The 25,965-nt window shown below is 41.9% G+C and overlaps 8 protein-coding genes across 8 annotated transcripts; 5 read left to right on the forward strand and 3 right to left on the reverse strand.

Moving 5' to 3' along the window:
* Nucleotides 1–968: 968 nt before the first annotated feature.
* N7537_010884 (cytochrome P450) lies at nucleotides 969–2,959 on the forward strand (the record flags this gene model as incomplete). Its single annotated transcript, XM_056901938.1, has 9 exons — nucleotides 969–1,031; nucleotides 1,099–1,333; nucleotides 1,382–1,425; nucleotides 1,481–1,556; nucleotides 1,624–1,780; nucleotides 1,836–1,870; nucleotides 1,933–2,105; nucleotides 2,161–2,657; nucleotides 2,716–2,959. The coding sequence occupies 9 exons, from the start codon at nucleotides 969–971 to the stop codon at nucleotides 2,957–2,959; spliced, it is 1,524 nt and encodes a 507-aa protein (XP_056747225.1).
* A 705-nt stretch (nucleotides 2,960–3,664) lies between these two features.
* On the reverse strand, nucleotides 3,665–4,647 carry N7537_010885 (uncharacterized protein; the record flags this gene model as incomplete). Its single annotated transcript, XM_056901939.1, is given in 4 exon segments — nucleotides 3,665–3,670; nucleotides 3,699–4,224; nucleotides 4,293–4,499; nucleotides 4,514–4,647. 4 exon segments carry the CDS (start codon nucleotides 4,645–4,647, stop codon nucleotides 3,665–3,667), a joined length of 873 nt encoding a protein of 290 aa, XP_056747226.1.
* Nucleotides 4,648–5,951: 1,304 nt separating this feature from the next.
* On the reverse strand, nucleotides 5,952–6,889 carry N7537_010886 (NAD(P)H-dependent oxidoreductase; the record flags this gene model as incomplete). The annotated part of the gene is made up of 2 exons (XM_056901940.1): nucleotides 5,952–6,555; nucleotides 6,696–6,889. 2 exons carry the CDS (start codon nucleotides 6,887–6,889, stop codon nucleotides 5,952–5,954), a joined length of 798 nt encoding a protein of 265 aa, XP_056747227.1.
* Nucleotides 6,890–7,585: 696 nt separating this feature from the next.
* N7537_010887 (nuclear transport factor 2 family protein) lies at nucleotides 7,586–8,056 on the forward strand (the record flags this gene model as incomplete). Its single annotated transcript, XM_056901941.1, has 1 exon — nucleotides 7,586–8,056. The coding sequence occupies one exon, from the start codon at nucleotides 7,586–7,588 to the stop codon at nucleotides 8,054–8,056; it is 471 nt and encodes a 156-aa protein (XP_056747228.1).
* Nucleotides 8,057–8,552: 496 nt separating this feature from the next.
* On the reverse strand, nucleotides 8,553–10,354 carry N7537_010888 (MFS transporter; the record flags this gene model as incomplete). The annotated part of the gene is made up of 7 exons (XM_056901942.1): nucleotides 8,553–8,684; nucleotides 8,740–8,853; nucleotides 8,919–9,004; nucleotides 9,064–9,594; nucleotides 9,649–9,751; nucleotides 9,817–10,179; nucleotides 10,235–10,354. 7 exons carry the CDS (start codon nucleotides 10,352–10,354, stop codon nucleotides 8,553–8,555), a joined length of 1,449 nt encoding a protein of 482 aa, XP_056747229.1.
* A 790-nt stretch (nucleotides 10,355–11,144) lies between these two features.
* On the forward strand, nucleotides 11,145–12,315 carry N7537_010889 (zinc-binding alcohol dehydrogenase family protein; the record flags this gene model as incomplete). Its single annotated transcript, XM_056901943.1, has 2 exons — nucleotides 11,145–11,710; nucleotides 11,787–12,315. 2 exons carry the CDS (start codon nucleotides 11,145–11,147, stop codon nucleotides 12,313–12,315), a joined length of 1,095 nt encoding a protein of 364 aa, XP_056747230.1.
* A 229-nt stretch (nucleotides 12,316–12,544) lies between these two features.
* On the forward strand, nucleotides 12,545–12,859 carry N7537_010890 (uncharacterized protein; the record flags this gene model as incomplete). The annotated part of the gene is made up of 2 exons (XM_056901944.1): nucleotides 12,545–12,604; nucleotides 12,698–12,859. 2 exons carry the CDS (start codon nucleotides 12,545–12,547, stop codon nucleotides 12,857–12,859), a joined length of 222 nt encoding a protein of 73 aa, XP_056747231.1.
* Nucleotides 12,860–13,522: 663 nt separating this feature from the next.
* On the forward strand, nucleotides 13,523–16,748 carry N7537_010891 (uncharacterized protein; the record flags this gene model as incomplete). Its single annotated transcript, XM_056901945.1, has 4 exons — nucleotides 13,523–13,867; nucleotides 13,920–14,137; nucleotides 14,192–14,581; nucleotides 15,062–16,748. 4 exons carry the CDS (start codon nucleotides 13,523–13,525, stop codon nucleotides 16,746–16,748), a joined length of 2,640 nt encoding a protein of 879 aa, XP_056747232.1.
* Nucleotides 16,749–25,965: the final 9,217 nt, after the last annotated feature.

The following is a 25,965-nucleotide window of genomic DNA, read 5'->3' on the forward strand; positions in this document are numbered from 1 at the left end:
GTTGATAAAGAAAACCCCGGCATTTCCGTATCTATTCTTCTCTCTAGCTATCGCCTGCTAAAACTACAAGTGTAGCATAGAATGTACCGAATCGGGTTCACCAGGCGAGATATTAGCAATTGCGGCATCGCTAAACGTATTCGGGCTCTTTTCTGGGCGACCTGGCTCGAAGATTCCAAGAACCGCGAATCTAGAGTCGATCTTTGGGACTTTCCGTAAGTGGGGAGCACTGCCAAGCCATGTTGAATAATCACCCTTTTGGTATATTCATACACAATTTTAGCAAAATACCACACCACGCTTACGGCTGGAGACGTGCGTGGGGCAGGGGGCTTATCCGTCCGGAGGACTTTCGGTCACACCGGTCATGGTGATTTCCGATAAAGCTGCAGGGTTTGCTGATGCAGATCTTGTGCATGTGTAGATCGTGTCTAGGACGGACTCTGTATCCTGGCCACTCAGGAGCCAGAGAAATCACCGAATTCCAAAAACTCCACTGCGGCAGGTTTCATTCGAGATTGCTTCCTCCATAGCATAGCGGAGCTATCTGCACCTGATTATTCATTTTCATTGGCATATTTCAAACAGAGTGGGGAGAAAAGACACGTTGAGCATGGAATTGGAAGAAGGGTTCGGTTGGAACATGCTTGGCGTGTTGGTTCGGTGGGTTCGGCGCTTTGCCGCCGAAGAATCAACAACTATTGATCTAGGCGCTCCCTACTCATCAACCCGAATTAATGCAGAAATAGATGCGTATTGCACTAGTATAATCAGGCACTGCATTTACGAGGGTAAGCGGAGTTAAATCCAACATTTACTCTATTTTAAAACAAGAGGCTGGTGTATCTGCTTACAATCGTAGAAATACATTTTGCAATATCAACTTAATCCATTTCTTTGATATAATATTAGCACTCGAATCTCTGCTATAAAAGTCCTCTTTTAGTTGGACCATGCATTCCGTGGCAATGGAAGATTTTAAAGTGAAGCTGGTAGAACTGGTCTCCCTCACAGGAGGCCTAATTGTGTTGGTGAGTGTTCAAGTTCTAGGGTTATTCGCCTAAGTTGTATTAGCATGTCAAACTCATCCATTTCCAGTTCGTTGCATACTCCGGATGCAAAGCTGTGTATAATGCCTCCTTTGATGGGCTGCGCCACATCCCAGGCCCTTGGATCAACAGTATCTCCATGATACCATATGCAAGGCACATGCTTGCCGGCACGACAGTGGAAAATTCAGTGAAACTACACGAGAAGTATGGCGATGTGGTGAGAATCTCGCCAAACGAGGTGTCTTTTATCAGTGGCGAGACTGCATTTCCCGATATTTACGGTACGTGCGCATTGAAGGAAACAGCTGGCTATTGCTTATCAAGACCAGGATTCCGCACCGGCAAGCTCAAGGGGCATCCCAATATGGAGAAGGTAAATACGCACGGCTCACATATTATACGATTCCGTTAGCTGACCTTATCACCAGGACCCAGTGTGGTATGTCAAGCCGAGTAATGGATCTCCGTCTCTTCTGCAGGCGAACGATGAAGACCACGCAAGAGGTATGTAATTCCATGATCCATGCTCCAAGTTAATACAGCCTTTCTGATTAACTCATCGACTGAGTAGGCCGCCGAGTACTTTCTCATGCATTTAGCGAGAGGGCAGTTGCCGCTCAAGAACCTTTGGTACAGACTTATGTCGACCAACTCATAAATGGGCTGAAGGGAGCCACGGCTGGAAAGGAAGGGGAAGGTGTAGTCGACATGGTGTCGTGGTATAACTGGTATAATCAACCTACCTGTGCCAAAATACAAAAACTGCAATCTAACATGGCCTAGGACGACGTTCGATATCATTGCTGATTTGATGTTTGGTGCGCTGATTTGTCTCCAAAACTAATCGTTTGATCATCCGAGCTAATTCTAATACTTCCAGGTGAGCCATTTGGGTGCTTACAGGATTTATCCACTCACAAATATGTGGCCGTTCTGCTGGAGTCCTTCAAGTCGCTCAGGATCCTATATGTTCTTGCTCATTTTCCATGGCTGAAGTACTTTGGCAATCTTTTCCTTGACCAGAGACAAGTTCAGAAGCGAAAGGACCATTTAGTAAGTTGTCATCTCCTCATCACCCCTGTGCCATGAGCACCACTGACTTCTATAGTCTTGGGTTTCTGCTCAAGTTCAGAAGCGAAGAGACAGAGACACAACCCGGCCTGACTTTATGACATTGATTCTGGCCAATAACGGAAACAAAGGATCGAAACTAACAGACGAAGAGATCAATTCCAATGCGTTCCTACTCCTCAACGCTGGTTCTGAGACTACTGCAACGCTACTCAGTGCTGTTACCTTCCTTTTGCTCAAGAATCCCACAGTCATGGAGAAACTAAAACAAGAAGTTCGTGGGAAATTCGCGTCGTATGAAGAAATTCAACTGCCTGCTCTCAACACACTGACATATCTACATGCGGTGTTGTTGGAAGCACTCAGATACTTTCCGCCAGCTCCTGTTGGTTTTGGAAGGGTGGTAAATCGCGGTGGCGAGTTTGTTTCTGGTCACTTCTTACCCGAGGGTTGTATAGTATCCGTGAGCCAGTATGCGGCGTATCATTCGAGCAGGAATTTTAAGGACCCCGACGCCTTTGTACCTGAAAGATGGTATGTTCCCAGTATAATATTATTTGTCGCCAAATGCTTACGAGGTGCTTCGATATAGGCTAGGCGAAAAAGAGTACGCTGACGATAAGAGAAGTGCCGCCCAGCCCTTTAGCTATGGCCCGCGCGGTTGCCTAGGGAGGAACCTGGCACATGCAGAATTGCGGATCATCCTGGCCAAAATGGTCTGGTCTTTTGATCTTGAGCTCGAGGAGAAAAGTCAAGACTGGTTGAGTCGATGCAAAGTGATGAGGCTTTGGGTGAAGCCTGAGCTTGCTGTGAAACTGAAGAATGTCGTCAGATGAGATTAAAAATGCTGGTAACTTTATGACCATTTCGATATTGTGAATAGCTATGAGCCATACTACGAAATTGAATGGTCTTAAGTACGCGTCAAGTACCAGTGTGGCTTTCCCACCCACGATTTGATCTAAGATTTACACAATTATTTCAATTCCAACTATGTTAACAATCATTAATATACAAGTTATAGATTTAAAGCTCATGTTGATGAATTTATAGTCAGAATGTGAAATAGTGTTGCAAGACTTCGAATTCGATTATCACAAGAATAGTCGGCCGCTTATGCGGCGTTGTCGTGCTTTTTTTACATACCATTTTTAGGCGTATTTTTCGGTGTATACGAAGACAGTAATAAAAGAATACTTTGTGCAAGAAACTGCTCTATGTATAACCTTTGATTGAATGAGTCTGCCCTTGTCTATTCTATCCAAGTCTTACCCCGGTATGCGTCCTTTGGGTAGCAGAGACCAGTAAAATTGCCATTCTATCAACCTCGATATATCCAAATTCTATTACTTACATATCGGCATGAAGTGAAGTAATGCTCTGCCTAATCTGAACTAAAGTCTTCTCACATATATAGATCACAAAGTCAATCTGCATCGTTTGACAAAATTCCAAAGAACAACCGTCTAGAGTGAGCCTCGGCATAAGCTGATAGGTGTCATCTGACAAAGGCCCACATCTCCTGATTTCAACTACCGTAGCTAACGCTTGAGTAAAAGTTTGTTCTAGTCTCACGTAACAACCTAAGACCACGAACAGAGTCGACCGATCATGCTTGGCTAGGTTGATTCCACCAAGGGAATCAGGCTCAGCTGACCCATCATAATTGGGTTGTACATGGTCTGCCGAATCGATTTCTTTGGTCAGTCTTCTGAGCTGGGATGTCATATGTAGAAGCCGGCCGATCTGAAGGCTAGACAACCTGACTAGTTGGGCGGAGAAAGCAGCGGAAACTCCAGGCGTATTCCCGCTAACGGGCTTAGGGTGTAAGGGATGTTGGTATATGGCAACATTGAGATCGCCAAGCTGCTTCAGCCAATTGCAGTGGTTGTAGTTTGGATCTCCTGAGAAATCATCTGGGTCGAACTCAAATAAAGAGGCGCCATCTGCAGATGCAGATGCAGATACAGACGCAGACGCAGATTCAGGCACAGGCGCGGGTGTGGCCGCATTGGCCGCACTTATGACACCTTGGGGCTGATAAAATGTGGCAGGGTTCTTGAGTTGTGCATCAGAAAAGTTCCCAATCAGACTTGTCTCCCTAGAAATAAGACGAACTTAGTATACTCATTGTGAAGGACATGGCGAAAAGGGGATTTTGAAATATACCAATTGAAAGAATTACCGTGCACGCCATGTGGCGGGGAGATGGCTATCTGCAGGCTGGGGTCCATGGGGAATGAAGCCAACCCCAGATACCGAGGCAGGTCAACGGCAGTAGGGGAAAGAAAGGACATGGGATCCTGATCGCCAGACATCGCCATAGGCATTTCAGCATCATTCTCCTGAGGCTGAGTAGTACCATCATTGCTAGCGCTAGGTACCCATACTTTGGTATGTGCTTGACTTGGAGCGGTGGGGTTTTTGCTTTTAGTAGAGCTGCGAGGTCTACCAAAAGGACGTGGTCGCGGTTGTTGGCAGATAGCCCGAGCACGGGTGCACCTGCGGCAAGTGTCCGAGCCATGCTCCCAGATGCATCTCAATTTCTGCCCTTTGCACCGATCGCAAGCAGGTCGGTTTGAGTCATTGGTGGTGGCCGTAGCTGTGTTGGTTGTCGAATTGGTATTGTTGTTGCTGGCCCTGTTGCCTTTCCTACCAGGCTCGGATCTTCCGGAGAAATTCATCTTCAAAGGTTGATTGGCGTTCGGGTGACAATGCCAATCAAACTTTAATATGCCTGCAGTTTTGATCAAGGCCTAAAGAGTGGAAGCGTCGATTCAACAGTCAGATCCCGGGGTTAGTGGCAGCCATGCTCTATAAGGACGCTGAAGGTAATACGAATAAGCCGTATTGCCTCAAAAGCCCTTCACACGGCTTGAATGTTGCGACATAATCACCACGTGCATATACTGATATTTTGCTTCGAGGTATGATGCGCAGCGATATGCAATCTCTGCCCAATGGGAACCGTGAATAATACGGACATATGCACAGTGATAAGCTTGCTGCTTTCAAATCCTTCAACAGTACGTATGTACATGGTAATCTACGGAGTAAGCGACCAGTCTGACTTGTTATTTCACGGCAAACACTGATATGACGAATCCGGACCCCTAGTGACAAGCTCTGCAGACCGTAATTGGGACATTAAGTGCGAGGGTTAGAATCCTTCAAAGGTCAGGAGCCGGGGTCCCCCAGGGCAGCAACCAATGACCCCAATGTGTTCACCCCATTTCCCTAGTTAGGTTGGGGTTATCGGTGGGGCAAAATTGGCAAGACTCTCCTCTATTTCTTACTGAAGAGCTCCCAAGGTTGAGACACCCTCCGCTTACAAATATCGTCGGGTCACTCCCGACCTCGAAAGGTCCTAGGTCAGGTCTTATCGTCGCACGAATCCTATGTAATGTGATTCTGGTGTACAAAAGATTTACACACTAATAATTCGCAGAGTATTCACCCTCAAGGGAAGCTGAAAATTATTCAAACTGTAATACTATTTTTATGTCTGACCCATCGGGATCAACAAGCAGGATTCCAGTTACATAAAGAGAGATTATGAACCAACCAAGTATTTTGCATAAACGAGAAAACAATTGTGGACCCACTGCCCAAGTTAGGCTAGCGGTACTTGAACATTAGTGGACTTGGTCCACAGATGTTACATCCACCTATGTTGTCTAGAACAAAGACTTTCCTAGATAGCTACCCATGGACCCAAAACATCCACATAATCCCCGGGCGGCCGGGTATTTCCATTGCCTCCCCCCCCCAACACCTCCCTCCCTTGGCTGCGACGTCCCTGGTAAATTCCACTTACCCATTTATGTTTTATTTCACATCGGATGTCTCCACTTTCGTGCGTGTATGAAGTTCGAAACCAGATGCGAGGTTTCCACCGTGACTCTCGTGCAGAGTCAAGGTTGGGATAGTGTACTCGCCACCATTTTGGTTGCGATAGGGAATAGGTTTCGTAAACTCAATTTCACGCATTCTTTTTCGGAGTTCACTGGCCAGTTCATCAAAACTAGTTTTGTGAACTCGGAAGGCAACAAATGGTGGTAGAACGTCGAAGCCGGGGTAAAACAGAATACCGTGGTTAATCGGGAATAAAACGTCTTCAATTGGGCCACTAATGCCGCGGGCCGAGTAGTGTTCCTTCCAGCCGCCAAGAGTTACGATCAGCATGGCTCGTTTCCCTGCCAAAGTACCTTCTCCGTATCGGTCTCCCCAGCGTTTGTCGGAATGATCTCCAATGCCGTGACCAAAGCCATAGGTGTAGACCCTGTCCACCCATCCCTTCAGAATTGCTGGCATAGTGAACCACCAGAGGGGGAAGTGGAAAATCACGAAGTCGGCCCATCGCAGCTTGGCTTGCTCGTCAAGCACATCTTGAGTTAAAGAATTCTCCGCATATGCTTCAGCGGATGCGGCCCTGCCAAATCTCACTGCAGTTAGCTTAGCCGCAACTACCAAATAAGGCGAGATTATTTCTGGCCCCAATGTACTCAGAACACCTTTCCGCCCCCAACGACCCCCACCAACAACGCACTGCTTATAATTCCGATGACTTACCACAGGTCCAGCCGTTGGTCCTTCGGAAAATTTGGAAAGTCTTCACGATCCACTTCTGACTTCCACTTCATCTTATATAGATCGGAGACCTGGACATGATGGCCTTGTCCTTCCAGCTCTTCTATGGCAATCTGATGAAGTGTGCCATTGAGAGATTGTGGTTCCGGGTGGGCAAAAATAATCAAAACTTTCATTGTTTCAGAGGATTTGGACCGAAGAAAAAAGTTAAAAAGGATCTACCGTACTCTCCCTTGTCTGACATTTAAGTTCTAGAATTACATATAAACCAAGATTGTCAACTTCTACACATCAAGGATCTATGAGAGATTTTTCACGTCGATCACTGCAGGAGATGGTGAGGGATGATGTCACTGATTGGAGCACTTGTACCGTGAAACGATTCACAGGCAGTAATAGTCCCAAATAGGACATGCTCGGAAGGTTTTCCTTATTCGACCGCTATCTACGTTCTAACTAGGGATGGTGTTCGGTAAGTTTCAACCTTTCCAAGGCTGATCCCAAGCATTGCTAAGCTTTGCCTGAGGGGTAGCGGGTCCCTCCCGAGGACGTTTTGTGGGCCGACCCGCTAACCTTGGAAAATCCCGCGGTTCCCCGTAGCCAATCAATGATCCTTTGCTATCTCGGGCCCCGTTTACGCCGATGTCTCCCCTAACTCCGTTAACCCCATCCGTCGGAGATAGCCTTTGGAAGATACCGAAAGTTACTGTAGCCGGTCCCAATTTGATAGCATGCCTCAAGTGCCTTCCAGCTTGGCATAAGTACTCTAAATCCTGCTCATTTTAGAATTTTACAACCGTACATCCTAACGTCAAGCCAACAATCTTTTCAACCGTACACCACTGCATAATTTGATATTCAAAATACCCATCATGGCCGCACCAGCACTTCCAGCTTCCCTCACACCTGCCCTCAGCGACCGCGATGCCATCGCTGATGCCCTCTACCGCGGCGTCATCGCCTTTGACACAGCCGACGATGCTCTCTTCAAATCTGCCTTGACTGAGGACGCCGTCTTGATCCTCAATGGCACTGTCTTGGAAGGCTACGATGCCATCTACAGCGGATGCTACGCCAACATCGCCAAAATGGACACCAACCACTTCCTCTCCAACATGCGTATCAACATCACAGAAGAATCCAAGGCTCAGGTGTCATGCTCTGCTCTTTCTCAACACTACCGCGGTGGAGAGGGCATGAAGCCCGGCTCTGACTTCCTGCTTGCTGGTGGACTGTATGCGGTCGAGCTTGTCAAGGATACTGGGGACGGATTGTGGAAGATTAAGCACTGGACTCTGAAGACCACTTGGGGACAGGGTGACTGGGCCGTTTTCGGCAAATAGATTAGGTACTAAAGAGCATGAGAGCAGAGCGATCCGAGGACTTTGTACATAATACGTACCACGTGGCGGAGGGTCGGATTCGTGGCTGATGTGGCCGAAGTATATAGCCAAAGCCAGGAATGCAAATAACGTGGATATAAATACCTGGGAATCAACTAGGGCTCAGTTGTACTCTTCCCATCTATCTTTGTAGATCCATGGATTCTACTTACATTGTTAACCAGTGGGTGGTACTAGGAGTTGAAACCCCTATCCAAGTCCCCACTCAGCCTTTTGGGATCTACTGGTCTAGGCTATTACCTTGAATGTCTCATTAGACTAGGCCTACGTATGCTTAGTATCCACCGAATAGTGGATTTAGTACGTTTGTCTCTATGCCAAGTTTCAAGCGATCCAATTACGCAACAAGAGCAACTCAAATTATCGGATAAAGGGGTCGTGGAAAGATAGCAGATTCAGCCCGTATAAACTTTTGATCATTGGATTAATGCTCTATCTAATGAGCTGTAAACTTGCTCCACTTCCGAATTCTCTCTCCATAAATGAAGAATAAAAATGGGACAGGAACTAGAGCGACACACAGAAATCCCAGCAAAGACATAGCCCATGGTACACCAAGGTTATCAAACTAAGAGAGAATTAGGCGGATATCTTGAATACTTCATGTCAGGGTGTTACCATACCATATATGAGGCAAATAAAGGGAAACCGGCACCTAGGAGACCCCGGAACATGGCGTTGATCGAAATTGCCGAGTTGGCCATTACCTTGTAGACGTCGATGATATAGTTCATGCCCTATTTAGTCATTAATCAACATATCCTCTTATTTATAATTGAGTGCAAAGAGTGCATTTTCCCACCTGTAAGAAAATCAAGAGAATCCCACAACCGATAAATACCCCAGATACCACCTGTGGAGCCCAGGGTATGGAGGTATTAGAAGTCCCTACCAGAAATGTCAGTCGATTACGTTTCTCGCCTATTCCACAGGGATGAATAACTCACAGGCAAACCAAAATATGCCTGCAGGCATCAAAATACTGCCAATCATCATGGGCACAAGACGCTCTTCTGGTGCATCTCCCACTGTCTCTAACTTTCTCCGCATACGGGTCATAGTATGGACGATAATGATGACAACGCCAATGAGCACACCAACCGTGATGGAGAGAAAGGGGAGAGACCCGGTACCGATATCCCAGCCACGATGTTCCTCAAAGGCGATGGGGAATGCCTCGAAGCAGAGATACAAGAAACCGTAAATGAATCCCATGTACAGCGTTAACAGAGCTAAGATAGGCTCCTGTACGAGCATGATGAATGGCCTTAGCATATAGACTCTGGCGAGCTGCTTGAAGTCGACCTTGCCCCCCGGGGGCACATATCCTCTCTTCTTTGCCAATCGAGCGAGGACGACAGGGCTGTACGTTTCAGGACAGCAGACGAAGTAAATGGCAAGAAAGACGAGAGAGAAAATGACACAAAGCCACTGCGTCCACCGCCATCCCAAATGTGACTTGGTGACGAAGCCGCCCACTGGATCAGTGTCAGTACTGAGTCATTTAACCAAGGCCTCGCCAGTTTACTTACCAATAGGACCTAGCACGGGTCCCAGAAATGTAGCACTAGCAAAGCCAGCCACGGCAATACCCCGCGAGAGGGGTTCCCAGAGATCGGCGAGACCGCCCCCAGCCTATGGTTTTCGGGTCAGTATATCTCGCAGGGGTGGACGGCAAGTGGAGGAATTTGGAGACAAACAATAGCCAGCGGGGCAGCCGCGAAGGTCCCGCAGAGGAAGCGACAGACGAATATGGTGGCGACATTCTTAGCAACGGCGATTGGGATACTGAAAATACCGAACAGGAAGACGCCGACGCTTAGTGGATATTTTCGGCCCAGAACCTCCGAAGCTGGGCCAAATATTAAGGGCCCAAATGCAAACCCTAGAACGTACAGAGCCGTTGCTAGAACCGATACCTCTTTGGATATACCAAACTCGTGGATGAGCTGGCCACTAGCAGGACTCATCACGGACGAGCCGAAGGTAGCGATGCATACTAGCGAGGCCAAGCAGGCAGTGATGAACACTTTCTTGGGCGTAGAGAAGTTGCGCGGGTTGTTCTTCAAGCAAGGTGAGCAGGATTTTTCAATCACGTTGGTGTTGGGAGTTTCTCACTGGATCGGTGGGCCCATCCCAGTCCAGTGCAGGCACCGCGATCGGTTCCTTTGAAAGATGATCCGAGTCAGAGCCATTCTCCTCCCTATTCAATGTATCTTCCTCAGTGCCGGAGGCCATAGCAGTCGTCAAAGTTCGAAAACTAAAACCTCAGTTGTAATGACGCCCGTGTAATATATATAATGCACTATTAATAGTTGATCCAGCAAGGGGAGACGAAATGAGAACCAGAGAGAAAAAGCGACATACACTTCATCGGGGGAGTGCGATGTCGACCAAGCTTTGTCTACTTCGTGAAGAACGATTAAAGGATAAACGGCATAAGCTTCAGGGATCCGCCATTGCTTCGTGCAGGGTACTTCGGAGTTTGGGCTCTTCGCGTGCCGTTAATTCCGAGAACGAACAGCGTTGCAAGGAGTAGAGATTACTAACCAGTCTAGAAAAATAAATAAATAAATCATATGTACAAAGGAGAACTGCCGTGATTGTCTAGGATCTCCCGCTCTCTCGGTCTCTTCATCATGCAGGCTACTCGGCCTCGGTGTTAGAGCCGTCCACAAGATATGTTTGGACGCCACCGATCCACACAATTTGATACGAAAAAGATAGCCCACGGATAATCGGCAACTGACTGCGTGTCACACATCGGGCGAGAAGGTCTACCGATTCGGTCACTTTTGAACACAGAGAGGGTCGACCGATTATCTCCCCGTGCAAAGTGATAGTCATCTCGAATTGAGAGCATGTTACCATCACCGTGTGCTACACCAGCACAATCTCACCAGCCTGTATGTAAGTAAGAAGCTAACCTGGTTAGAAAAAATGAGAGTCTCCAAACAACCAAATTATACGAGACCGTCGTCCAAGCCCATTTCAGAATTTCCCTGAAGACTCGTCTCAACATCCAAAAATGCCCTCAGTGACTCCCATTTTGCCTCGTCAGCAAACGACCATCGTGGCCGAGGCAGCTGGCAAGCTACGCATTCAACATGATGCGACGGTGCCCTCTCCAGGGCCTATGGTGGCCATCGTGAAGACTGCCGCCGTGGCTATCAACCCAGTCGATGCAAAAATGCTCGACTACAGCCCCGTGCCAGGAGCAGTCCACGGCTATGACTTCGCAGGAACCATCGTTGCAATGGGACCGAACACGCCCGCACATTTGCATATCGGGGATCGCGTTGCGGGCTGGGTTCACGGCATGAACTCCGTTGAACCGGACGTGGGTGCCTTCGCTGAATACGTGGCGGCTCCCGCGGACTTGATTCTTCGGATACCGGACGAAATGTCGTTCAACGATGCTGCCTCTATTGGTCTGGGCCTTTTCACTGCCGGGCTGGGCCTTTTCCACGAGTTGAAGGTGCCAGGGTCGCTCAGTGGCCCCAATGACATGGAGATCGCCGAAGACGAGCGCTTCGTCTTGGTTGCCGGTGGCAGTACCGCTACAGGCACACGTGCTATCCAGCTACTAAAGCTGTGCGTATAACTCTCTCACTCTGTATTGATTCCCCCGCTGCATATGCTAACTGGGGACCGTTGTCTTCTATCTCAGTGCCGGTCTTCGTCCTATCGCTACGTGCTCCAAGGCAAACATGGATCTAGTCCGCCGCTTCGGTGCCGAGCACGCCTTTGACTATAGTGACCCTGAATGCGCGGCTGAGATCCGCCGGTACACTGGAGGGACGCTGGCGTATACGTTGGACTGCGTGGCCATGGCTGACACGACGCAGCTCTGCTATAATGCCATGGGCCGTGCTGGTGGTCGCTACGTTACTCTCGAGCCGTTTCGCAGCGCTATCACAGAGACGAGACCCCTTACCATTGAGCCGTCGTGGCTTCTGGCATTGACCGTGTTCGGACGCAAGGTGGATATCGATGGAGAGTACTCTCGGGATGCACGACCAGATGATCATAAATTTGCGGTGGAGTTTACGGTGAGTGTGCAGGCGTTGCTGGACCAGGGTAAATTTGATACACACCCAATCAAGGTTATGACCGGGGGCTGGGATGGTGTAAAGGAGGGCGTGGATATGATTCGTACTCAAGCCATGTCTGGGCAGAAGCTAGTGTACCCGGTATAAGTTTTTATTTCCCGACGTTCTTGTCATCATCATACATTATACGTGGTTGTTTGAGCTTTGGAAATGTTAATTTCCCGTCCAAGGTCCAATTTACCTGGCAGAGTTTGTTGTGGTACACTCGACGTAAGACAATTGATTGTTTTCAAGCGACACCTATGCCGTAGACCATGTTCTTGTTGCTGTTGCTGTATAGGCATTGGGCGGAGCTTGTAGGGCATTATCTGCCTGAATGTCCCCAACCTCCAGGCAGCGGACTCGGTTATGGAATTACGCACAAAAGGGTCTGACCGTAAATCCACTAGAGCTACTAGCATATACATGCTTAATATTTGATCGACGGCTAGCTCCGCCTATACGAGACCCCAACAAAAAAACCAAAAAGAAATCTCTCCCTCGGGGAATCGAACCCCGGTCTCCCGCGCTTATCGGTATTAATGACAAGCGGAAATCATCACCACTAGACCAAGGAAGATGCGATGGTCGAGTTACTGCTCGGCCACTTGGCTGGTTGATAGAGTATACCATGTCAATAAATCCATCATGAGGTCTAATTTGAGTCAGAGGAATAAACTCGTGACAAAAAATTATGCTCCTAGTTATCCATTTGTTTTGGTGACTACGTATCATAACTCATAGATCGCCACACCAGATATTCCAGCCCTTGCGATGTAGAACTATACTACCGTCAGGAGGATACGGACCCCGTTCCGATCATGTATCGAGGATCACCGGGTAGCTTCATGAAGACGGGATAATCGGCGCAATATAACCACCGAATTGCTCGGTCGACAAATCCTGTTCCTATATTTGGTCAATTCGAAGCCCACCTGCGATTGACAGGGATGAAAAAAAGTGACCGAATTCACTGCCCCTCGGTGCAGCCAAATTCGGTTGCCTCGGAGCCCTTTCTTGAAACAGCCGACACCAAACTTCCACCAACCGAGAAGCATCGGCTTGGCTCTGGTCTTCGAGGCAGACAGAATGAGCGAAGGTTTTTTTTTTTATTTTGTGCTTACTCGCGGCTTTCTGAGTCTAGATGCGGATCATACAATATTCACAACGGAAATATATATCTCTATACTAGGTCCAAGTAAAAATCACAGCTGTATATTTTAACAGGCTAATAACGGAGAACGAACGATAACCCAGGCTAAAGTCGAATCTTATCTACCCAGAAACACATTCTTAGCACCTCACATAAGCCGTCATGTCTGTCGATGCGGCCGTCGTCAAGAACGAGGATAGGTATATCCCCACAATCGATCTGCGGGACTACTTCGATGCCTACTCGGAAGAAAAGCGAGCAAAGGTCATTGAGCAAGTGCGGACAGCATGCCTGGAACATGGATTCTTTCAAGTTGAAGGCCATGGTGTGCCGGTAGAGAGCCAGCGGCGAATGTTCGCAGCCTGCAAGGCACTATTCGACCTCCCGTTGGAGAAGAAGAGGCGGATTTCTCTTTACAAATACTCCTGGCGACGCGGCTACGAGGGACCAGGGGAGCAGCAAGCCAACGACCCACACCATGGTGACTTCGAGCGCGATGCTAAAGAGGTCAGGTTCATTGATGCTCGATTCTTTTGAAAAATCAGCTAACGGTGCACAGGGCTTCTTTGTGGGGAAGGAACTTCCCCTCGACCAGGTGGACTTTGGCAAAGGCCCCAACGTGTGGCCGCCCGATCTTGCAGAGAACGATTTCCGCCGGCCGGTAATGGAATACTATGAACATGCACGCAAGGTCGGGTTCAAAGTGATGGAGCTTCTTGCTGTCAGCCTGGGCCACCCGCCGTCGATTCTGAAGGACTTTACCACGGACGCTGCAATGTAAGACAATCCCTGTGTTCCCACTACATGGTTTGTGTCTCACACGGAGTGCAGGTTTCTGAAGCTGCTTCGCTACCCGGCACACACATGGACCGATACACGCAAGTTTGGCTCTGGCCAACACACGGATTATGGCGGCCTTACTATCCTGCTCCAAGACCCCGGTCAAGATGGCCTTGAGGTGTGGCACGAGGCCACCCAGCAGTGGGTGGAGCTTCCTGCTCTGGAAGATAAATTTGTCATTAATTTGGGTGACATGGTCCAGAGATGGACGGGTGGGGAATACAAGAGTACACTGCATAGAGTCATTAACAAGACCGGTGGCGAGAGATATGCTGTGCCGGCGTTCTGGCACGGAGACTTGGATGCAAAGAATCCCTTGGATCCGAACGACACGAGCGATGAGACTGTTTTGCAATTCATCAAGAAGAAATTCTATAAGGGGTATGGATTGACAGATGATACATCATTGTAGTAGGTTACAATGACTTGTATCCTTCCAATAGATCTAGGTCATATCATACATGTACGTTTGGGTCCAACTAGTTAACTAGGTAATAGCATTCATAGTATGTGGCGATCAGAGTTCAATTCTCCATTACGTAGGGAAAAAAGTATAAAAAGGAATACGAAAAACTGCTGTTGTATGTTTCAGTTTTCATTAGAATTAAGATGACTTAGACTAAGTACATGTAGTATAGGGATGCAAAGTATTGCCTCGTAACTAATCAATGTACTTTGTAGCGCGGGGTTATGGCATGACATCAGAGGCTGCCTAGAACTCCTTAAAACTTGGCTTCTCACACTCCCGAAAGATCTCTCATCAAAGATATATCAAAAATGCACGTGTTGCATGTTTGTTGAGTTCCCACTGTGGTTCTCAGCTTTCTCTCCCTGCATGATACACTCGCTAACACTATTTAGGGCAACTCCATCGACCACTGGGCGACTGCGGAAACTGAGCAGCTCGATCGAGCAGATTTGCGAAATAGAAGGCGTCCCAGGCGTTTCTGTTGGGGTCCTTGACCATGGAGAAACTTTGTGGACCGAAAGCTTCGGTTTCCGCAACAAATCCAAAACAGCACACCCAGACGTAAACACCCAATACAGCATCGGGCACATCACCATGTCAATGGTAGCTGCTGGTGTTGGGAAACTTGTGAACGATGGAAAGCTTCAGTGGACAACGCTCTTGAGAGAAATAATACCTGAGATTGATCACACTGGTGTCTACTGGACCCACACAGCCACAATAGCTGATATTCTAGCTCATCGCTGCGGGTTGGATGGAGAAATTGTAACTTTACTAGCCGACGGTGGAAATGGCGGCACACAACCATGTCTCGAAGAGTTCTTGAAAGCTATCGATCGCATTCCTCACCCACTTCCGCACCGTGAGAGCTGGCGGATGGGTCCATGGGGATACACAATCGCTGCGCACATAATCGAGCATATATCTGGGCAGTCACTTCACGAATATCTTCACAATCAAGTATTCCAGCCGCTTGGGATGACTTCTACCACTTTGCGACCATCGTTTGAAGGGAGCAACAATATCGCTGAACCACATGCTTCACTTAGCAACGGGGAGGCTTGTCCATTAGAATTTCAACCCAATTTTGCGAATACATCATTCGAAGGTTCACGTGGAGCTTATTCGACCGTGAGTGATCTTCTCATATGGGCCAAAGAAACATTGGCTGCGAGCCAGAATACCGCGGCATCCAACAACACAGTCTTGAAACAAATTCCGCATATAATTAGCAACCATATCGCAATGAAGAATCCATCATTATTGGAACGATCGTACGGATTTGGCTGGGCGAGAGCACAGCTTCCTGGAATTGTGGGCCTGCTCGGTGGAAACTCAGGACTTTGGGAAATGTCTGAGCAACCTGTGTTCGGGGCTGGAAACCAGTCTAGGCTCATGATTTATCACCAAGGCGGAGGACCGGGATACTCTTCATTCGTTGCTATCTTTCCTGAGTCACAGTCAGCTGTTATAGTCCTCATGAACACCACTGCGATGAGCGATGCTGCTGACTGGATTGCCCGACTCCTGATCGAGGGCCTCTTCGACTTCACTAACCCCACCGATTATGTGAGACTTGCAGAAGAAGCTAAAAGACGAACACTTGAACAATTTGCTACACTACATAATAGGTTGGCTGAGGAGCGAATTCAAGGAGCACCGCCGTTGCCCCTTCAATGCTACGTCGGCAAGTATGACAATAAGGACTATAAGTACAGGCTAGAAATCACCGTCAGTCCAGACTCAGAAAGCGACCTTATGATTTCCTTCCGAGGTCTAGACTCACAGCCCTACCCACTCCGGCACTACCACGACCACGTCTTTGAGTGGAGTATGAGCTTCGATGAAGTCAGGAAGAGTGGGAGATATGATATCACAGATCCTTCATACTATAAAATTCGCTTCGAAATCTACCCCGACAATCGAGCGTCTCGCATAATTTGGAATATTAACGACGCATCGGTTCCAGGCGGACTGACCTTCGAGTGGAAAGATGAACGTCTTGCGGAAGCATGGCGTGCAGTACATGCCGGTATGAATGACTTCGTTTCAAACACGATGCGTGGGATTCGCTATTGACCAAAGGAAAAACTCCTATTTAGACATCGTGACAGTCAAGACCTTGATGTGAACTAATTGGAAGATTGAGATATCCAGTCTCTGGGACTTTTTTGAGCTTGGGTGCTTTTCTTGGCATTGAAGATAGTAGGTACCGTGGGGAACAATACATTCCACGCTGGATATCCTATCTAGTCCTCGAATGAACTAACCATTATTAAACCAGAAGACCGAGTATCCTTCTACCTAAGCCAGAAATCCCAAAGGACTGCTGAAAGGGTCCCTTGAAAGCTTGCAGAGCTTTCGGGCGACTGCCAGGCATTTCAAATAAGACAAAAACAATGAAACATCCATACAAGTGCTAGATGAAATTCTTTTAAGAAACAGGCAAGACATTTTTTGTAGATTCCTCCTGACTTTATTCTCAAATAGCAGCCAGAGGCCGAACATACAGCCGACCTGGCCTTCAGATGTGCTTGGTTGGGAGCCAATCATGCTAGAATGCAGCGTTGAATAATTCTTCATATGGGGGTATGGGACGACCACTTCAATCCGATGAACTCCAATTGCCCCACATGAATATTTTGTGCTTTCTGGATTGTCAAAGCGCAGCCTCGTCTGCCTGGAGGATCCGTCATAGCACAAATGAGTATCCAAACGACCTGTTGAGAAGAACCTTTCCTCTAGTGTTCCCGACGCACTACAGAGCCACCCTATATACCGACTATTTGGGTATTCTTGTGTATTTGCTTTTGAAATGTTCATTCGAATGATCTGTATCCTTCCGGCTGCGGTAAAACGACCTCAATTGATGGGATTTCGTAATACGTTATTAATGGACCGTCCTTACTTTCCATTTTTAACAACAACCTTGTATCCTGTCCTGTTGCCTTTTGCTTTCTCCGGATTTGTCCCTATAAATACAAAGACCATAAACCCGGAGTAGAAACTACCATCAGGACCTCAAGTACATACGTTGGCTATGTTCAAAATAGATGACAATCATTCTAACACCGAAAAATTGAAGTAAATATATATTTCTATAATAATTTTGGGATGACCCTATCTCCCGTTGTTTGCTTGCAGACTGAGCGCTTGTTTACTAGATACAAGGTATAAATACCCTGCTTTCCCATAGGTTGAATATCAAGATTGCTTCCTCTGCTTTCTCCCCGGTAGTAGCTCCATCAATAATAAAAGAAATGATACGTCAGTGGGCGGATTTAACTTCCTATTGGAAATCATTTCTATCTAGGTACAGACAAGACAGACTTATTTATAATAAAGCAATAAGTCCAGAGTAGTTGGTCAAAACTATATATTCTTTTTATGTAGCAAGGCTGTGCAAAAAAGATATGAGCACGACGGCTGCATGATTCGAACATGCGCCCGCGAACGGAATTGATTTCTAGTCAATCGCCTTAGACCACTCGGCCAAACCGCCGCTTGATAGTTGAATAGAAAAATAAGTGAGTTATCAGGGAAGAGGCTGATCTTCCTACATTAATTTCTTAATCCATCTAGAGTAATCGTACCAAGCGCCTAATACACATACTGTATATGAGTGTGCCCTAGCCAACGATAATCCCTACTATAGGATAAATCGTAAATCTAGGTACCCTTTACATAGGTATACCACTCAAAAGGTACACAGCATACAAACCACAATATCTATTTTTTGAACCCTCTATGAGGGTAGGGAATAACTAATATGTCTATATATATTATTTAAGAGGGCTCTAGTTTATTTAAGTGCACTGAAAATAATAAAAGATTTGAATCTCTGTATACAATCTTTATATACGGCGCTTTTTAATATACTCCTCATCCTTCTTGTTAAGTATTTATAATTTAACGTAGTATAACTAGTAGTTTGACCACACTTATATTATATATTAGTCCACCCATTTCTTATTTCCTTATTTTAAGGGTCTAGAAAAATAGAACTTATCGTGTTTGTACCTTTTATATAGGCATACCATACAAAAGGTACCTAATTTTACATTTATCCTTCAATTGGAATTATCGTTGACTGGGGCGCGCATATACATTATGTGTGTTGGGCGCTTGGCGCGGTTACTTGGTGAAAACCGCATATTCTTTTCACGGCAATGCCGTGCAAAAAAGACATGAGCACGACGGCTGCATGATTCGAACATGCGCCCGCGAACGGAATTGATTTCTAGTCAATCGCCTTAGACCACTCGGCCAAACCGCCGCTTAATAATTTAGCGTAAAAAAATATGATATATTAAAGAAGTCTTAACTTTCTATATCTAGCTTAGCTATAGAGAGACTTATAACGTATTTCACCACCGAACCGCCCACACCACCGAGCCGCCCACCCCACCCAACTTATTAATTGGAAATGCATTTCTCTCTACCAAAACGCCATTAAATTAAATACACTAAAATCATCTATCTAGCTAGGCATCTATTGAATCTATGTCCAGTTTCTCTACACCCACTACACCTTGGTATAGCCCGCGTACGTAGTTCTAAAGCCGGTTCTTCAAACATACCGGCACCGGTATAGTATACTTTATCTACTTCTACGAGCGTAGGAATCAATTAAGAAGCTTCTTATACTAAGAGGCCTTCTTTAGCGGGTATCTACCTCCGGGATCTAGTACGCTTTTGCTTCTACTTCTCGTTAGTAGCGCGTAATTCGCTCACTTCTCTCTCGAGAAAGGCGGCGGATTATATAGTAATCTAGTATACCTTTAAAACCTAGTTTATAGCGGAATTAAGAGGACTTAGAGGACTCCTTAATCTTATATAAAGTAATACTTTAATTAACGAAGCTTACTATTACGCACTGGCTAACTGGTCACGGTTAGGTTAGGTAGGTTCAGGGTATACTTGCCTTAATACTCCTCGAATGGTCTAACGTCAATGATCCGGTCTTAACTAAGCTAATGCCGCGTAGGGCCTTATAGTAGCCTAAGTCCTTTCGAGCGATTAAGGAACTAATACTAGGTAGAGCGCCGAGTAGATCTATACCGGAGTATTAGTCTACTCGTAAGTATTATCAAGTTATAATTAAGTAAAGAGCTATAGTAATCTAAAAGGTAAATATAAGTAATAATATATAATTAAAGACGAAGAACTAAACTAGATATATAAATAAGTGTCCTTATATATCCCTAAGTTCTTCCTATATAGAATAGTAGATAGTAGAATAGTAGAATCGCCTTAGCGGATTCTACCGATCTACTTACTACCCTTTTACTACCTATATAATCACGTAATACTAAGTAGTAGTTATCTAGTACGTAAAGCAATCTATATATCGGAAATCCTTTATAGGGTAGATCCGCTTAGGGCGGATTATACTCTTACTTAGTAAGCTTATACGTAATCTACTAATAGGTATCCTAGTTAGCTCTTAATAGTCTATTAGTATACCTAATAGGTTACTACTAATTAGTAATAGATAGGTCTATAATATTATCTCCCCTCTTCCTAGGAGTTTCGTCCCCGAGACTTATAAAGCTATAATATCCCCCTTTAGGTAGGTAATAGATTTCTTTTCCTTAAAATAATACTTTCTTATTATACCTAAACGAAAGGCTAACTCTATTTTTTTACTTACTCCTAAACTTCCCTCCGATTCTTCTAATACTTATTATTATTAGGCGACTTATATTAAAGATAATAGTTTTACTATCTCTATTTCTTACGATTATTATAAATTAGTAGATATTACTTATCTAATAGACCGTTCTTATTAATATTCGAAATATATCTTATATACTCGCGCGGGTTATTTATATAAGCGTAACTTCTATACTAGTTAGGAATAGGATTTATTATATCGTACCGAAACTAAACTTTCTTCGGATCTTAAAATAAATAAAAGTAAACTCGATTTATTAGAACCCGAGTTAAGCGAACTATAAGCTTATCTTATAGAGCTATATTAAAAATTATTAAATAAATAAAAATAATACTAGGAAGTAATATCTAAGTAATATCGATTATATAAATAAATATCCTTTCTAAAATAAAAGGGTTTTAAAATATCGGAATATAATACTAAACTTCTTTAAATTTTTAATAAAAAATAAATATCCCTAGAGTAAGCTTCCCCTTCTACTCTCGACCTTAAGTAGCTTACTATTACTACCGATTATCCGAACTTTAATTAGATATTAGCGGAGATTATTAATCTTCCTATTTCTTTCTAAGATAAATCCGGTTTCGTACCCTCCTTACTTTCTATTATATAAGGGTCCTTTTCGCCTATTAGTAATACTATTAAATAAGCTAGTAGTAGCCCTTTAGGTTCTAGATAGGTTCTTATATATTTTCTAAAATAGGATACCCTTTCTACTAAACTAAGAGTTATTACTAACTATTATACTATCTATCCGATAGGATTCGTTCGACTTTATATTTATCTTTAGTTTCCTCGATTTCTATATTAGTTATAATTTCGGCGTTATCTAGTATTAGTTCGAGTAACGAGATATAAAATACTATATAGAGTTTTTATATACTTTTAGATAGCTTTAAGCGATAATTTACTAGTCCTAATTTTTCCTTAATCTTAAACGGTCCTAGTTATAAGTAGTCTAATTTATTACTAGGTCGCTTAGTTTTAATATTACGTTATAATAGGTAAATCTTTTCTCTCTTCTTAAAGTTAGGTCCCTCTCTATAGTAATTATCGTAATATTTCTTTATATATAGATTAATAAAGTTAATATCTCTAGCTAATTATATATATAACTTTCTTAGTCTACTAGCTTTTAGCTTCGCTAATTCTACTATAGCTATCTTATTAATTAGTTCTCCGAATACTACTAGATTATATCTATAATTTATAAAGAATAGTATTTCGTTAGTCGTAGAGTACGCTATATTATTATATACTAGCTATATTATTAGTAGTAGTCTTACTTAGTTATCTTACTAGTAGTTTACGTAGTATCGTAGGTACTATTTTACTATTTAATTTACTCTTTCTATCTAACTATTAGTCTATAAGTAGTATATAATAGAGAGTCTAAGCTTAATACCTATCTAGTCTATAAAAGACTTCTATATATTTAATATAAATAGCTTATCTCTATCTAATATAATCTTATTTAGTATCCTATAGTTCGTAACTATATATCGAAGTATAATATTCGCTATTTAATTAATATCGATAGTTTCTATAGTCGGAATTATATAGGCGTACTTAGTAAGCCTATCGATTATAACTATAATTATATTATATCTATCTAAAATTAGTAGCTTTATAATAAAGTCTATTATAATCTATTCCTATAGTTAGATTAGTATCTTAGATAACTATAATTCTCTATAAGATATATATTATATAGGTTTATTTCTTTAATATATATTATAAACGCGGATATAGAATCGAACCTTTCGCTATATATTTAGAAAATAATAATTTTATATAATATATTTAATAGTTTTTTCTACTCCTATATATCTATACGAGATATTATTATAATATCGATATATAACCTCTTCTCTTAGTTTACTTAGGATATATATTAATCTATATATATAGAGTAATCCTTAGTTATTCTTAGTAAGTTTTCTACCTCTTTTAATAAGTTAATTAATCGTATTTTCCTCTAATATATCTTTAATTTTCTATAAGAAGTCGTTATCCTTAACTTCTATCGTCGTAGCTAATAGCTACTTATTATATAAAATAGTACTATTAGAGTTTTATTTTAATATAGTAGGATCCGCTACTTTAGTCCCTAATTTATAATCTAATTATCTACTTAAAGCGTCGGCTTATCTATTCTCTATCTTTTTATAGTATTCGATTTTAAAATCGTATTATATAAGGGTTTCGGCCTATCGCGTTTATTATCTTATTAACTTTTTTATTATAGTAAAGAACGTAAGATTCTTATAATCGGTTTTAACCGTTACTATATACTTTACTTCTTTTAAATATACTCTCTAGACTTAGAATATTAATACTATAGCTAATAGTTCTTTATTATATATATTATAGTTAAGTTCTACTAGAACTATCTTCCTCGACTAAAATATAATTAGTCGGTACTTACTATTAGTTCTCGGTTATATTAGTCTTACTTTTAAAGTATAATCTAATATATCGGTTTCTATAATAATTAGTCGGTTATAGCTAAATATAGCTATAATTATTCCTTTATTAAAGAGTTCCTTAAGGTTCTAAAACGATTTATCTACTACCTTATCCTATATAAATTTCTAATCTTTTTTAATAAGATAATAGAATCCTAATATAACTCCGGCGTATCTATTAATAATCTTTCGGTAATAATTAGCTAGACTAAGAAATTATTATACTTTCTTTATATTTTTAGATATCGGCTATTCTATAATACTTTTAATCTTATCTTCTTCTATCCCTAGTCCTTTAGAGGTAATATAGTATCCGAGGAAAGTCGTTTCCTAAATATAGAATTTATATTTCTTTAGTTTAAAAGTAACTTCTACTTCTCTTAGTTTCTATAATATAAGTCTATTATATTTAATATAATCTTTAAGTATCTCTAAAAAGACTAAAATATTATCTAGATATACGATAATAAAGATATCTAAATATTCCTTAATCGCTTTAAAGATAAAGCGTTAGAATATTACTAGTATATTAATAAGGCTAAAAGGTATAACCTTATATTTATAATATCCGAACTTAGTTCTAAATACCGTTTTCTATTTATAGCCTAGCTTAATCTTAATACGATAGTAGGTATTAATAATATTATACTTCGAAAAGTATTTAGTATATCTAATCCTATCTTATATCTTATTAATTAAAGATAGTAGATATCGATCTTTAATAGTAATCGAATTTAAATATTAGTAATTTATATAAAGTTAAAGACTCCTATTCTTCTTTAATATAAAGATAATAGGGTATCTAGTCTCTAACTTTAAAACTTAGATATATCCCTTTAATAGATTCTCTTTAATATATTCTTTAAGTATATCGGACTCCTTTTATAATAACTAATAAATAGATATAAAAGTTAGTTTAGTACCTTCTATCGTATTAATCTCGTAATTAAAAGGTCTATATTTCGGTAATACTCTATTAGCTAGTACTATAAAAATATCTATAAACTCCTAGTATTCCTTCGGAATCCTAGATATATCGCTAGTTATATATAGCTTTTTATATTTAATTATTATATAGTCCTTTAATTCTTAGTTAGATATATCTAGTAATTATTCTATAATATCTAGAGCGACGCCTATAATTAATACTCTAGTCCTCTTACTTTAGGACTATTTACTACGCTCGTTTTATTAGGTAGACTTCTATTAACGTATCTTATACTTATTATATTCTTATATATACTTATATTTATCGAAGGTAATTTATCCCGATTACTAATTAATATTTAGATTATACTTCTTAAGCTATAGAATATCTAGAATAATATCGTAGTCTCCTATCTCTAAGATATTAAACTATATTAATTCTAGATACCTATAGATAGATATAGGTAATATAATAGTTTCCTCGCTAACTCCTTCTAAAAGTACTTCTCTATCGAGTCCTATAACTAGTATTATATATAGTAAGGGTTTAGTTATAACTTATCGATCTTCCTTAAACCTTAGATTTATAAAGTTATTAATAGCTCCCGAGTCGATAAGAGTCTATACTATTCCTATTAGTAGGTTTATATATAGTTTAATATATATCCTAGATAGTATTATTACTAGATATATCGTTAGTTAATCCTTATAATCGTATATCTAGTATTTATTATACTAAATTCCTTAGTATTCTTTCGTCTATTATAGCTTCTTTATCTACTATAGTAGTCTTAATTCGATACTATAATCTAACTTTACTAACCTATAAATAGTATATATTTCGTTATAGTATATAATACTAGCTATCTTACTATATCCTAGGTATCGTATATATCCTTTATACGTATAAATAGAATTTTTATAAGGATATCCTATTAGGTCGTCGCTTTCTTTAATCGCGTTAATAAAGTACTAGTCTAGTCTATTAGACTATATCTTTCCTTCGAGATATCCTATAAGCTCTTTAGCTTCTTTATTATTATAATAGTTTATAGGGCTTTCTATTAGTATTTCTAGGATAGTTTAATCTATTCTAGGAAGTATATCTAGCGTTCCTAGATTACTATTAGCTCTAGGGATCGGGTTTTATATCTCTATAGGCCCTATATTATTAATCGTAAAATATTTAGGGTCCTAGGACTTCTTTATTCCTATATCTATAGTTTCTAGTCCTAGCGGGTCTTATAACCGCTAACTAAGGTCCTCCCTAGCCGTAAGTCTTATTAGGTTCTAGATTAGTATCTAAGGTATATATTATATCTACCTTTAACTTTCTACTATATCCTAATCGATTCCTAGATAATTAAGTTCTAGCTCGTTAGCTAACCCTTTAATATATAGGTTACCCGCCGTTATCTCTTCTAGGCTTAGGTTAGTCTATTTTACTAAAAGATCTTTTAAGAGTTCGTCTCTTAGGTCTATAGCGACTCGCCTTTTCTATTTAAGGCTATTAATAAGGGTCCTAACCTATCCTCCTAAGTCGCCCTATTACTTATTAGGGTATATTTCCTCCTAGTATTCCTAACTAGCGCTTATTCCTTTAGCGCTAATACCTATACTAGTAGTAGCCTTTCCCTCTTAAATCGCTTATAGTACTTTATATATCGCTTATATATATTACTATTTCTTATATAGTTTCTTCTATTTATATTCCCTTATATAGTATCTTAGTTTCCTATATATAAAGTAAAGATTCTTCTATCGATACTTATCTTATTCTTTATATATTATATCGAGGTCTATTAGTATTAGGCTATATAAGTCTATATATCTCGTCGGTTAGGGTATAGACTACCTAGATCGCCTATCGTTCTAGCGATATTAAATAGGTAGTCGCTATCTACCCGTTCTCTATTATCTTATTTCGCGATATTACGTCTTACGATTATAGATTCGATTATCGATTTTAACTATAATATTAATAATTTTATCTAGCGTATCTAGTCGATTATTACGTACTAGTTTATCTTTAATATATTCTTTTAGTCTATCTTCGAAGACTAAAACGAAGTAGTCTTTATCTTAGCTTAAGTATAAGATAATTTATTAAAATTTAACGGTATATATACTAACTAAGGTAGTCTATTATAAGCGTCGAAGGCGTCGTTTAGCTATTCGTTTTATATTAATATTACTAAATATAAGTTTAATCCGTTCCTTAAAC

This window comes from Penicillium hordei, assembly GCF_028827395.1.
Source record: "Penicillium hordei strain IBT 12815 chromosome Unknown utg000006l_segment0_segment0, whole genome shotgun sequence".
NCBI lineage: Eukaryota > Fungi > Ascomycota > Eurotiomycetes > Eurotiales > Aspergillaceae > Penicillium > Penicillium hordei.